Here is a 14,898-nt window from a genome sequence, read left to right on the forward strand (position 1 = left end):
AGTTGCAACAAAAATTTCAACAAAAATTGTAAGCAATTAAAAAACTTCAAGACTATCATATTTATTTATGTTATCATTCCTACTCCTTAAAAAGACACGAGAATAATTTTCATTTGCCTTGAGATTATCAACTCAAGAAGCATATTTTTTAGATGCTGTTAATATAAATATTGATTTCTTAGAATTACGAGTGTGTTTGGATTGAAGATTATTTCACTTTATTTACACACACTGACTTGCTTATATCATCAACACATTTTTCAATCACATTTTTATCTCACATACATCATATCAAAAAAAGTGCTACCGTAAAAATATCTCAAATATAGGTTTGACAAGGGAAAGATAATGAAACAAAAAAATGCGGGAAGATTTAGAAAGAAAATTGGAGAAGATATTAGATGAAAAAGAGAAATGGAATGTGCTTTTATCTCCATCCTGACACATATACTGCCTAAGTGGCAAAAAAAAGGATTATAAAGGTAATATATTATAAAAATAGATTACTTTGGGTATATGTTTTGGAATAAGAGTTATTTTGGCAATAAACTCGTATTGTAGAACGGGGGCAATTTTGGAGTCGGGCGTTGCATCCCTTGCTAGGACTTCAGTTGATTGGATCTGGGACAGGAGTTTGGACTTCGATTAGGTCGGTTGACCAAGTATGTGCTTCGGTAAGAGATTATTTGAAAATTATTTTTAAATAATATTTTAATATTTTCGTGATGTGATATATATAAAATTTAAAAATTTTAAAAATGATAAAAAATGTATTGTGATAAATCTCTTTTTTTTTTGGTCAAATGATGAGCTATCCTAACAAATACTTGTCTCGATAAAACAAAATGAAAAAGGATTTTTTTTCTGTCTACATAATAGGGGTGCAATCACTATATTAATCACTTTATTATTTGGGCTTGGCTCCCATTGTAACTTCTTGTCCTTCATTGGGCTAGATGAGTGCAGTTACAAATTTTTGAATTCGTACTTGAGTTGATGTGAATGATGCACTATATTTATTTATTTATTTATATAAGTATAATTAATCTCGAAGAGCATTTTGATATTCAAGATGTGCTTGGTCGTAGCCGAGTTAACTTGAATTTTAGAGTTTAATATCACTATCTATTTATGCTTTTCATGGATTATATTTTACGGTTGCAATATATTTTTATTTTTTGAAAAAAAGTTTCCTGTTTAGATGACTATTTTTATAACTTTTTGTAGGAAAATGTATTGTAACAATTTAATGCATATGGGGTAAAATGGATATTGAAAAGTGCATTCACGAAAAATGTAAATTTTTTTTAAAAAAAAAAAAAATCACAATCCAAACTATGAAATCCATTTTTATTTTTCCTTCTTTTGGTTAGAGAAAATGACGGTCATGTGGCCATTTCGGAAACTACAAAAAGTGGGAGTACCATGTAAATTGATAGTTCAATATTGGAGTTTTTTTTTATTTTTATTTCCCCCCCTAACATTAATTATATGGAGTTATGGACTGTTCGAGTTGAATCATAGAAAAGTGAAACATTATCTGTAACATTAAAAGTTTTTGGACTAGAAAACGGGAATTCAAGTCAAATCAAGCACTCCCAATACAGTTAAACCACTAAAGATTAGTATCTGCAAATCTTTCAACACTTCCTCCTTTTCTTTTTCTCGTAATCTTTTGACAAGACTACGGTCTAGTTATATTCTTAGCACTTTTCTTATAGATGCTAAAAGTTTTTAAATCATATTAGTTTGAAAATATGACCTTGTCAATAGGTTAAAGGAAAAAAAGGAAATAATAGGAATTAATGAAGAAATAGTAGCTATTGCCACTGACAAATAAATCCCTTTTTGTTTTTAATAAATAAAAGATTTTAAACTCAGAACGTCTTGCTACTAATTCCTCCTAACTTAGGATCCAATTCAATCCGCTTGAATTTCTTACTTATAATCCCTCCCTCCTAACGTACAATCAAGCCTTATTTCTCAATTCTTCCACTGACAAGTAAGCCTTATTCCTGGAAGAATTGAGAGTCTTTCACCTGCTGCGACTGCAAATGAGTCAAGAATTCTCAAAACATTAATCATGTGTCAAAAGACTCGAAACTCGCATCCCTTGATTTGCTAAGCATCAAGGGAAAAAACACCGGGCCCCCGGGTGGGGTGGGGTTTAGGAATTAGGATTAGATATGCTTTGTGTTCAAATCAACATGTGAGATCCCAGCTGCACTGTGGGATAGCTACCCGTCAAAACGTGAAGGATGATATTTTGGAGCTTTTGATAATTTCAGTACCCGAACTTATAATTGTGATTATCTCAAGGTAATGAGTCAACCGAGCATGCATATTTTCAGTGTAATTTTCTAACATTTCAGGGACCATAATGACAAGTTTTGATGAGCTAATTCTGCTATTTTTTTTCTAGCTACTAAGCATTTAATTGGACTGTACTAGTTAGCTAGGTAAAACTATAAAAGTGATATAAATAAGCACGTCAATGTTACAATACATGTTCATATCTCGGATTGTCCTGGAGCGAATCTTCTACACACGTACATAAAAAAGATTCTGAATTCAAGACCTCTCAATCCACTTAAAAAAGTAAAAGGCTATTTTTAAATAGCGCTTCGAATTATATTATACGTACTACCCAATTTAGATACTACAATGACACGTACGTACAAGAAGATAAACTAAAAATAAAAACTTGACTGCGGTTGCACATCCCTTAAGAAGCTCTTAATGACCAAAACGAACACAAACAGCACACAGATTATACAACCACCTATAGTGATGGACACGTGTTGACCATGTAAGTGTTCCTCGGCTTGAAATCCACAAAACAGTCTGAAAACGAAAATTCGATGAGCTGTAAACGGGTCCAAAAAGAAAAAAGGTAAACGGATCAAATCGAATCAATCTTTTGGCTGGTTGAATTCGATTCAAGGTTTTGGGCTTGATGCGACTGCCAAAAATAAGATCTGAGCTGAGCTGCGACGGGCTGAGCGAGCTGGCGAGCTGGTCAGGTGAACGAGCCGACCTGCAAATGGACAGACGGTGGAGCTAACAGAGAGTGGCCGAGCTGATAGGCCGAATTGACGGGGAGAGAACGGACGACCTGTCCTGCAGAGAGGGAAATAAACGGAGGGACTAGAGTCCCCGGAATAACTCCGACGGCCAAGTCAGTAGAGCTCAAGAGTAGAGCAACAGTAGAGAGAACTGTGGATGGCATACCTTGTGTCGTCTTGTGGTGCTGTATATATAGGCTTAACGGGTGGTAGTTTCCATATAGGAGTCAAAGTCCCCTTAGGGTTCGGAGTCTTCTTAGGGTTTCGTGCGGCGGCTCCTACAAGTTCGGAGACGGCGGCCCATAGGCCCATCTCAAGGATCGATAAGTAAGGCCGAGCTGGCCTCCATATGCCGAGTTAGCGCCTGCGAGTTGCGAGGTCTCACAGCCGACCTGACGAGCAAGACCTGCCGAGCTGACACGTGGCACGCGCAGGTTCACCCCACTACACTAGCCCCCTTGAGTCTAGAGTCACTGATGAGCCATGTGGGTCTGGACCAAACTTCGAAGCGTCACGTCGGCTTCGTGCGGGACCCACAATCCCACGATCACGTATCTCCTCCGAAAAACTGCCACGTCCGCCGTCGTAACCGTCACTTCAAGGGTCACGTCCTTCATGATGGCGGTTTGTCAGCTCACGCGTCTTCCAAGGTAACTGCCCCCTAGCCATAAATTCGAACTTCTTCCTCGGGACTCTTCGGCTTCCCGCCCAGGGAGCCTATAAATAGGCCCCACCAAACGTCACTCTCAAGCCTTCCTTCTCATTTTCTCTTCTCTTCCAACCTTTTCCAGCTTGCTCCGCATTCAGTGAGGTCGTCCGAGAGTAGGATTACCCTCTAAGCACACCTCAGTTCTTCCCCCTCATTCATCAGTAAGTTCTCCTTTCCTTTTATGTCGTCTTCCTCCACACACTCAGACCTTACCAGCTCAGCACCTAGGCGTAGGATTACCCGACCTGTATTCATAGAAATACCCGACTCCAGTCCTTCTCCTTCCAGCTCGTCTGGGTCTGAATATCTTCCTCCCCCAATCCCAAGCCTTGCTATAGCCATGAACCGACCTGGTCCATCCGCTCAGCCCGAAGCTGGCGCTGCTGACCCAGAGATTCCTCTGGGGGTGGCTCCAGCTCGCGCCAGAGCAGGTCCCGTTAGGGGACCAGACATCGACTTTGGGGAAGTCGAGATTATCCCCCCCCTCCTCGACCAAGGGGATGTGGATGAACTGGTGGGGAGGTACGACATTCTCCCCCAGTTCGAGGCTCGGGCCGCCCAGCCAGGGGAGTACGCTTGCCGACCTCCCCCTGGGTTTGTGGCTATCTACAGAGATCAGCTCGTGGCTGGTCTTCGCCTCCCCATTCCCCAATTTCTTTACGACATCCTAACCTTCTGGGGCATTCGAATTACCCAGGTCGTTCCCAACGCCATTCGGTCCATCCTCGGCTTCTTTATTTTGTGCCGAGCTCTTGAAATCCCCTATTCTCTGGACCTATTCAGGTCTTTCTTTCAGATGAAGGTAAGTGGCCCAGTTCACGGTTGGTTCTACTTTGCTCGCAGGAGCGGAGGGGAACTTCCTACCCGCGAACTGTTCACTCATATGCCTTCTTCCATCAAGGGCTGGAAAGCCTACTTCTTTTTTGTGAAGAATACTGGGTTTCCTCCCCTAACCTGGAGAGAGGATACCCAAGTAATCGATCCAATCCCTTCTCCTCTGCCCGAGGCCGAGCTAGACCGGTTGGTCAGTTCGGAAGCTCAACTGAAGGTAAAGGAATTTAACAATGCCCAGCTCTGGTCGGCGGGGCTAATCCGAGCAGAGGTGAACGACCCTGCCCCCGATCTCCGACCTATCACCCCCGAGGAGCTAACAGCTCGTAATTTTCTCGACCTGCTCCTATCCATGAGTCCCCATCATCCTGACTGACCAAGTGTTTTTGTCCTGCAGTGAAGAGGTTTTCCCAGCTGCTGAACATCGGCGGAATTGGCAGTGCGAGCACGCCAACTCCTGCGCCTTCCACAGCGCCGAGCAGCACTGTGCCTCTACCTCCACCTGTGTCCACTCCCCAAATTGCCGCTCAGTCTTCACTGGGGGAGGGATCAAAGAAGAAAAGAAAGAAGTCCACGGCCAAAAAGGCCAGGACAGAGGCGGCTTCCCCCCAGTCCCAGGAGGAGCCCTCTACGGCTATCGCTTCTCATTATGGGGTGAGCTCCGCCGAGCAGCAGGCTTCGTCACAATCTCCCCCCGCTATGTGGCGCATGAGGAATGTGATTCCCCTGAAGCCCCCTACCGAGCTGGGCTCACACCCGCACCCCCACCATTTCTGCCCGAAGTGGGGGTTGTCGGTGAACGACCGAGCTCAATTCCCCGAAATGGCGAAAGAGCTCGTCAAAGGCGCGGTACTCCCCCGCGATCACCACTTCATCCAACTTGCCTCCAACGCTGAGCTGTTAGAGCACTTTTACCTCAGCACCACCCAGGTAACTTCTTAACCAGCACTTTCCCTGACATCCTTTCGAGCTTTGCCGACTACTTATCCTGTACCTAATATGCAGCTCAACGTTGCGGGGGCCGAGCTGGCTCAGCGGTATGAGAACATGGGGGTCAACCTGTCCCAGGTTGATGCTGCCAAAGAGAAGTTGTCGAGTCAGCTCGAAGCTGCAGAGTCCGAGCTGGAGACCCTGAAGAAGCAACTTGCAGATGCCAACTCCTCCTGCGAACTGGAAAAGAAGAGAACGGCCGAACTGGCTGCGACCCTGGAGGCAGAGCAGAAAAAATCTGCCGAGCTGGTGGAGGCGGCAAGGGAAGAAGGGCGCCAGCTAGGCGTCAAAGAGTTCAAGAAGTCTGAAGTCTTTATGAACGACCTGGCCCTCCTCAACGGCCCTGTCCTGCAACTCGGCTACACGAAGGCCTTGATGGATGTGGAGTCCCTGAAGTTGCCAGGCTTTGACCTGAGCAAATGGCCTGACTTCAACCCCCAATCTACCAACCAAATTGACAGGCTCGTCACAGGTTACTCCAATGGGCGCGACCTGGCTGCCCTGATTGCCGATCCTAATCTTCCTGCCCTCTCCCCAGAGCCAGAGCAAGAGCAACAAGGGGAGAGCTAAGCTGATAGGACTTAGACTAGCCTTGTAGGATGTTAGGCTAGAGTAGGGTCCGAGCTGGCCAGCTCGGTTTTGTATGGCCCCCTACCTGTACATGCTTTTTGATTTTGAATATATGCGGCCTTTTCCTTTCCCAACACTTATAAAAATTTCTATTTCATTTCAAAGCTTTGAATACATTCATAATTCCCAATGCCGAACTACTAAAATAAAAGCAGACCTGTCCAGCCGACCATTTTCAGCTCGGGCAGGATTCTTAAAGAAAAAGCCTTAAATTCGAGTTGTGCCACGTGCGTGGTACTTCGCTTCCATCCAGACGAGCTAGTTTGCAATAGCCTGCTTGGCCAACTTCCTTTACTTCGTACGGGCCTTCCCAGTTCGGGTCTAACTTGCCTGTGCCTACAGCTCGGCTGACTGAATTTCTGCGTACTACCAGGTCCCCTGGTTTAAAAGAAAGATGCCTTACCCTGGCATTGTAGTAGCGTGCAACCTGGCCCTTATACTTTGCCATCCTTATAGCCGCTTCTTCTCTTCGATGCTCGAGCAAGTCTAGATCGAGTCGCATCTCTTCCTCATTGCTTTGGGCCACGAAGTGCTGTACCCTGGCCGAAGGCATCCCAATTTCCGCAGGGATTACTGCTTCCACCCCATATGTTAGGACAAACGGAGTTTCCTGTGTGGCCGTCCGAGGCGTAGTCCGGTAAGCCCATAGTATGGTGGGCAGCTCGTCCAGCCAACCCGTCCGGGCTGATTCGATCCTTGTCTTTAAGCCGTGCAGGATGGTCCGGTTCACATTCTCGACCTGCCCATTGGCCTGGGGGTGCCCTACTGAGGTGAAGTGCTGCTGGATACCGAGCTCAGTGCACCACTCCTGAAGCGAATGATCTGCGAACTGCCGGCCATTATCCGAAACGAGAACCCTGGGAATGCCAAATCGGCAGACTACGTTCCTCCAGAGGAACTTATGTATCGACCTACAACTGATCGTGCTAAGTGGCTCAGCCTCTATCCACTTGGTGAAGTAATCAATCGCCACCACCAAGTACTCATGGCCACCGGGAGCTCGGGGAAAAGGTCCTAACAAGTCGATTCCCCACTGGAAGAACGGCCACGGGCTATGAAGAGGGATCATTTCCCGAGTTGGGGCATGATGAACTGGAGCATGTAGCTGACAAGACTTACATCGAGCTACCAGCTCGGTCGAGTCCCTGAAGATGGTGGGCCAATAGTACCCGGCCAGCATTCCCTTCTTGGCCAATACCCTGGAGCCAACGTGATTGCCACAGATGCCCTCATGCAACTCGCGCAAGACATAGCTCCCCTCCTCAGGTGTCATACACCTCAGCCAGGGCTGCAAGTAGGACTTCCTATACAGGACTCCCTGCACAAGCGTGTACCTCTGCGACTTAAGGAGGATTTTGCGGGCCTCTGTCCTGCTCGGGGGGAGTTCCCCCTGCGCCAAGTATCGAACAATGGGGTCCATCCAGGAGCTCACCACCTGGATGACCGCAGTACTGACCTGGTCATATGCCCGATTCCTGACGACCTCCACAACTATCTCCCGACCTAGGGTGCCAACCGAGGTGGAGGCCAGTTTGGACAGGGCATCAGCTCTCTTGTTCAGACTCCGCGGGATCTGCTCTAGCACAAACTGCTCAAACAGGCCCTTCAGCTCATGTGTCTTGGCCACGTATTTTCTCAGCGTCCCCTCTTTGACCTCGTAGCTTCCCCCTACCTGGTTAACTATCAGCTGCGAGTCGCTATAGACTTTCAACGAACTGGCCCCTAACTTCCGAGCCATCTCCATTCCTGCAATTAGAGCTTCGTACTCAGATTCATTATTAGATGCTCTGAAATCAAACCTTAACGCGTAAGGCAGCTCCTCTCCCGTAGGGCTGATTAGGAGAAGCCCTGCTCCGCATCCTTCTTTGCTGGACGCGCCATCCACATACAGCGTCCACGTGGGCTTTGTTTGCTCCGCTGTTTTCCTAGCCTCCCCGTCTTGGGCTGCTGTCCCGACCAGTTCGGCCTTGGCAGTTTCTTCGGGATATGCGACCTCAGCTGCGTCTCCGACCTGTTGGACCTCCGCTGCGTCTACGGCCTGCCTGGCCTCTGCAGCCTCTCGGGTCGGTCTGGTCTCCCCAGCTTCTCTGGCCGATCCGCCCTCTGCTACCTGACTGGCCTGTGCGACCTCAGCAGCGTCTCTGGTCCGTGGGACCTCGGCTGCCTCTCTGATCTGTACGGCCTTGGCAGTCTCCGGGGTCTGTATGGCTCTGGCGGCGCGCGCGTCCTCAACCTCCTTATTCGGTCTGGCCTGGTCTGTCTCCCCTCCAGTCGACCCAAAAGAGATGCCATCTGCTATGAAATCTGCTAGTGCTTGAGCTTTGATGGCCGTCCTGGGCTGATATCCCAGGTCATACTCAGACAATTCCACCGCCCATTTTACCATTCGACCTGAAGACTCTGGTTTGGACAAGATCTGCTTCAGGGGCTGGTCCGTTATGACTACCACGGGATGAGCTTGGAAATAAGTCCTCAGCTTCCGAGCTGCGTGAACTAGCGCCAAGACATATCGCTCTATCGCCGAGTACCGGGATTCGGCCCCCTGCAGGGCGCGACTGACATAATACACTGGCTTCTGTAACTTGTCCTCCTCTCGCACCAGCACTGCGCTTACAGCCCCCTCTCCCGCAGCTAGGTAGATGAACAGGGTCTCCCCCACCTCAGGAGAGGTCAGAGCTGGCAACCTAATGAGATGTTCCTTAAGCTCGTCAAACGCCTTCTGGCACTCCGGGTTCCACTCGAACTGCCGACCTCCTTTCAGGGCCTTAAAGAAAGGTGACCCCCGAACTGCCGATTTGGACAAGAACCTGTTCAAGGCAGCCATCCTTCCTGTCAGACGCTGCACCTCTTTAATATTCCGGGGTGGAGCCATATCCATGATGGCCTTAACCTTGTCCGGGTTGGCTCTCACCCCCTCTTTGGAAATCATGTACCCCAGAAATTTTCCCGACCTGACCCCAAAAGTGCACTTCTTTGGGTTTAGTCGCATGCGTGAGTGTCGAAGGATCTCGAAAATCTCCCTCAGGTCGGAGACGAACTGCTCCTGGGTTCGGCTTTTCACCAACATATCGTCCACATAAACCTCCAGGTTTCGACCGATCTGATTCCTGAACAACTTGTTTACCAGCCTTTGATAGGTTGCGCCTGCATTTTTTAAACCAAACGGCATGGTGACGTAACAATATGTGCCATCCTCCGTGATAAACGAAGTCTTCTCCTGGTCCTCCTCGTCCAAGGCTATCTGATGGTACCCTTTGAAAGCATCCAAGAAGCAGAAAATCTCATAACCTGCGGTTGAGTCCACGAGCTGGTCAATCCGGGGAAGTGGGTAACAATCTTTAGGGCAAGCTTATTCAAATCTGTGAAATCCACACACATCCTCCAGGCTTTCTCCTCCTTTTTGACCAGCACAGGATTAGCCAACCAGGTCGGGTAGTAGACCTCCTTAACGATCCTGGCCTCCAGCAGCTTACCCACCTCGCTTTTGACGACCTCCTTTCGTTCAGGAGCAAAGTTCCTTTTTTTCTGTTTCACGGGTCGGACGCTGGGATCCACCTGTAGCCTATGAACCGCCAGCTCGGTGGGGATTCCTGGCATGTCATCAGCACTCCAAGCGAAGATCTCAGCATATTCCTCCAGGAGAGCTTCAAATGAGCTCTTGACCAGCTCGGCTAGGCCCGTGCCGACCTTCACGGTGTGCTCAGGTCGGCCCTTCTGGACGGGCAGATCGGCTAATCCCTCGTCAGTTTCCAATCTCTCTCCCTTCTCCATGGGCTCCCAGGGCTCCAAGCAAACTGTCTGGGCTACTAACTTCTCTTTACCCTTGAGGGTAGCAATGTAGCATGCCCTGGCCACTTCCGGATCCCCGAGCACCTCAGCCACCCCCTCGGGGGTGGGAAACTTCATGCTGAGGTGCAACGTAGAACAAACAGCTCGGAGGGCATTCAGTGTGGGCCGTCCCAAAATCATGTTGTATGACGACGGCTCCTTAACCACCGCGAAGTTTACCGGCACAGTTCGGCACTTCGGGGATACCCCGACCGTAACCATGAGGGTGATCATTCCTTCTGGCCTCACGGGAGGGCCTGCGAACCCGATCAATGGAGTCCGAACCGGTACCAGCTGCCTATCCTCCAGCTGCAGCTCTTTAAAAGTCTTGTAATACAGCACGTCTATTGCACTCCCATTGTCTATGTATACCTTCTTCACCTTGTAATTGCAGGTGATGACCTCAATTACAATAGCTTCGTGGTTGTTGGAGGCCAAAGGGACTGCGTCCTCTGGTCCGTAGATAATTTCCTCATACATCTTCAGACGCTTGGCCGAGCTCTCCCCCGCGGGGGGAGGCCGATTGTGCCGCCGAGCTGTATGACTATCCCCGCCAGCCGGTCCTCCTGCAATGGTATTAATCACCCCGGCCAGATTCTGCGTTTCCCGTTCAGGAGCTCGCCCATGAGGCCCCTGAGGCCGATCCCGGAGGTAACCGGGTCGTTCTGACCGGGACCTCCCTCGTTGCTGGTCAGCTCGGTCCTCTCGTATGAACTGCCCGAGGTGACCTCGTTTGATTAGTTTCTCAATGTCCTTCTTGAGATGACGGCAATCCTCCGTGTCATGCCCCACATCTCGGTGATAGGCGCAGAACAACCCTTGGTCCCGTCTGCTTTTGTCCCCTCCCAAAGGTCGAGGAGGTCGGGAGAGCCCCTCCTGTTCCATGACCGCCAGCACCCGAGCTCGAGGTGCAGTGAGATTAGTCCAGGGCTTATCTCCCCCATTGGACGGCTCCTGGGGAGGCGATCGTAAGTGCTCTTTCTTCCCTGGTTGGAACGAGCCTCCACCTGGTCGGCTCCTCTCCTACGTTTGTCATCCCTCAGCCTTTCTTGCGCGCTCTTAAGGCGATTAGCCTCCTCCGCATTGGCTTTCTCATGAGCTCGGTCCAGCATTTCCCGTACCGATTTGGGAGGTCTCTCCACGAGCTCAGTGTAGAGCTTCTGCTTGCGCAGCCCGTTAATGAAGGCTGCCATAACCACCTTGTCATCACGATCCCTGACCTGAAGGGACTCGTTATTGAAACGCACCATGTATTCGCGTAGGGATTCCTCAGGCCTTTGCTGAATGGTCATCAGGTGCGCCGTGCTCTTGGAGAAGGCTCGTGATGAGACAAACTGGGCCGCGAACAGCCGAGCAAGCTGAGCAAAGGACCTAATGGACCTGGGGGGGAGCCCCTGGAACCACTGACGTGCCTTCCCCTCCAGAAACATGGGAAAAGTCTTGCACCTGACTGCATCTGCGGCAGTTTGCAGACGCATTTGGGTCAGGAACGCAAACAAATGATCCTCCGGATCCGAGGTCGCATCGTAAGGCTTCATGTTGGGTATCTTGAACTTCGCGGGCAATGGATAGTTCTCTATATCAGGCACGAAAGGGGACGCGATGTACCTGTCCGCCTCGGCATCCAAGAGCAGGTCCAGCTCGTCTTGCACCTGAAGCTGCTCTTTCCGAGGTGAGGGTTCATCCCTAGAATACCTCCGGACAGGCTCCGGGTGCTCAGTTCGGGAGTGCTTGTGAGTGGGCTCCCCCATGTCGGTGTGCTCACTTGCGGGCTCCTGGCGCACGCGTTTGAGCTGGGGGTTGGGGCTCCCCGCCCTGGACTCGGTTGGGCCTTCCGAGTTCTCCGGCTCCTGGCCCAGGGGCCCTCCTGTCTGCCCCCTAAGATAATCCACAATGGCCTCGAAAGTGGGCAAGTTTCCTGCTACCGCCTGGACCAGTTGCTCCGGTGGAATCCGCGAGAGTCCCGTCCCCTCACCTCCAGGGGTCGGACTCCGGGCAGACTGTTGGGGGCCGCTTCCTCCGTTCCCCTTAGAGCCACCAGCATTCCTTTGAGACCTCGTTTTTGGCATGATTCGCAAGAGAAGAAGAACGTGTTCCCACAGACGGCGCCAATTGATGCGACTGCCAAAAATAAGATCTGAGCTGAGTTGCGACGGGCTGAGCGAGCTGGCGAGCTGGTCAGGTGAACGAGCCGACCTGCAAATGGACAGACGGTGGAGCTAACAGAGAGTGGCCGAGCTGATAGGCCGAATTGACGGGGAGAGAACGGACGACCTGTCCTGCAGAGAGGGAAATAAACGGAGGGACTAGAGTCCCCGGAATAACTCCGACGGCCAAGTCAGTAGAGCTCAAGAGTAGAGCAACAGTAGAGAGAACTGTGGATGGCATACCTTGTGTCGTCTTGTGGTGCTGTATATATAGGCTTAACGGGTGGTAGTTTCCATATAGGAGTCAAAGTCCCCTTAGGGTTCGGAGTCTTCTTAGGGTTTCGTGCGGCGGCTCCTACAAGTTCGGAGACGGCGGCCCATAGGCCCATCTCAAGGATCGATAAGTAAGGCCGAGCTGGCCTCCATATGCCGAGCTAGCGCCTGCGAGTTGCGAGGTCTCACAGCCGACCTGACGAGCAAGACCTGCCGAGCTGACACGTGGCACGCGCAGGTTCACCCCACTACAGCATCCGCCTTCTTTGGACCGATGGTGGTTAAGCCATTCTACTCATTATTGTTAGTTTTGAGACGTAACTTCAGGTTATTTTGGAGTACTATTAAAGCTGGGCCTTTCTTTTCCTTCGAAAAAAGCTACGCCTCAGGCCTTCATCATCATTGCTCACTGTTGGTATTTCAATCGAGTGAAAAAAGAAGATAGTAATGGATGTCTTGAGGGGCTCCCATCCGATCCGACCTGGTGCCTTTTAACTTTTGTGACCACGTCAGATTCGCACCAAAATGAAAAATGTTAGTGCTTCTAACTTTTGTGACCGTATCAGATTCGCACCAAAAAGAAAAAACCAAATCAGATATGCTGGATAGTTGATGGAAGAAGATCCGTTTAGTTTGATTAAAATAAAATTGGACGAATAGCTGGAAAGTTGATATTATATTCCATAAAGGATTGATTGAATGACAAATTAATGAATTGTAGAGGGCTTTTTAGTACAATGCACTCATTTGAAAAAGTGCAAGTATTTTGTTTTCACGCCGTTTGCTTACCCACTTCCGATAAAAAATTTTTTGATGGGTTCCTCTCTTGGAATTTGGAAGCCTCTCCACCACTAAAAAGAGGGATGTCTGGTAAGCTCCCACGTCAATTGAAGACAGCAGTTTGTCAAAGGAAACACCAACTTTTTTGTTTAAAGACAAAAGCAATTTCTTTTTTAATGGGAGATGAATGGGATTTAAGAAAGAAGGGAAATTACAAACTCAAGACATCTAAGCCTTGGAACCTGAAAATGGTAACTGACGAGGGAGTCAAGAAAGCATTATTAAACTCGGCTCAGCTCAGCCTAGCAGTTAAACCGCTCAATTCAGTGAGTCAGCCATGAAACAGACTGGGTAATATTTATAAGTAATTTACTTGTAAACTCTACATATATTAAAATAATTAATACATTACATGTATTTATAAAAGATTATTTTAGTTACTCACTACTGATTGAACTAGTGACTCGTCCATGGACTTTTTCATTGGGTTCCTTCCCATGTTGGATTTAATAACTATGCACAAAAGCATTAAAAAATAAAATAATGACATCAAATAAAACAAAAGGCACCAACGGTTATTGAATCAAATAGCAAGAGACGTGTTGCCCTTTAAGCAGGGTCTCGAATTTGAGTCTTGTGAATGTAAAAAAAATGTTAGGAGAGTCATCTCTTGAAATGGTTTCGACAGTGCTCGATTTTAGACTAATCGGAGTCCAATACAGTCACTAGACATTGGGAGTGCGCACCAAGAAAATAAAAAATAAAAGGAAAGGCTTTCTATAGCAATTTAAATTGGGACTCCGAATGGCTTAAAAAAATTTTTTAGGCTTTCTAAACTAATATCCAAATACACCCAGATCCATTGGGTGAATATATGGACCTTGGCCTGTCGTCCTATAACCTTTCTCAGTCTTGGGCATGGCAGCCGAAATATGTGTAGCAGCTACGGGAATGGTCTTGAGGCCCACCAGTGACCTTGAAAAACTCTTAAGAAAAATGGGAAAAAAAGAAAGAAAAAACTTCATAAATTGTTTGTTTGCAAGAGAAAGTGAGGGAAAATTCTTTTTTTTTTAAGTTTAAGTGGGAGGTCTCGTATTCTGAATCTTTCATTTATATGCCCTTTTTTGTACCGTCCAACCCATCACTCATCTAGAGGAAAAGCTAGTCATTTCTTCTTCTTCTTCTTGTGTTTGTCTAGTAGAAAAAGTAGTGTTTGTTATTCCTGTACTTTTCCTTAATTTTCGCCAAGATTTTGGAGGAAAATTATTGGTTACTAACAGTATTTCCATTAACGATTCTAACTACTCATTTTCTCTTAGAATTTTCTGATTAAATAAACATACACGGAAAAGTGATTTTTTCTTTCTTTTTACTTTACGGCACTTTACTTCAATTTTCCTCATAAGAGATGTCTTTTGGTTAACGTAGATGCACAATGATTTCCACCCACCGTCCAGCAGCACCGATTGCCCAGTTCTTCATATACGTCTTAAATAATAGGGTAAAAAACAAAAAAAATCCTGTAATAAATCAAATATACAGAAATGTCCCCGTGATTTTAAAATATACAATACGATAATTCATTCTTTGAATTAAATTATAAAGGTGATGGAATTCGTTAAACTTAATGGAAATGATTTATCGG

General features: G+C 47.8%; 1 protein-coding gene across 1 annotated transcript; it reads right to left on the reverse strand.

The window, feature by feature from the left end:
* Window positions 1–9,462: 9,462 nt before the first annotated feature.
* Window positions 9,463–10,533, reverse strand: LOC140035493 (uncharacterized). The gene has a single exon (XM_072076739.1). The coding sequence runs from the start codon at window positions 10,531–10,533 to the stop codon at window positions 9,463–9,465; it is 1,071 nt and encodes a 356-aa protein (XP_071932840.1).
* Window positions 10,534–14,898: the final 4,365 nt, after the last annotated feature.

Source organism: Coffea arabica, chromosome 2c (assembly GCF_036785885.1).
Source record: "Coffea arabica cultivar ET-39 chromosome 2c, Coffea Arabica ET-39 HiFi, whole genome shotgun sequence".
Classification (NCBI taxonomy): Eukaryota; Viridiplantae; Streptophyta; class Magnoliopsida; order Gentianales; family Rubiaceae; genus Coffea; species Coffea arabica.

What these genes read in the sequence shown, in the direction of transcription:
- LOC140035493 (XM_072076739.1), bottom strand. Translation starts at nt 10,533, where the DNA reads ATGTATGAGGAAATTATCTACGGACCAGAGGACGCAGTCCCTTTGGCC.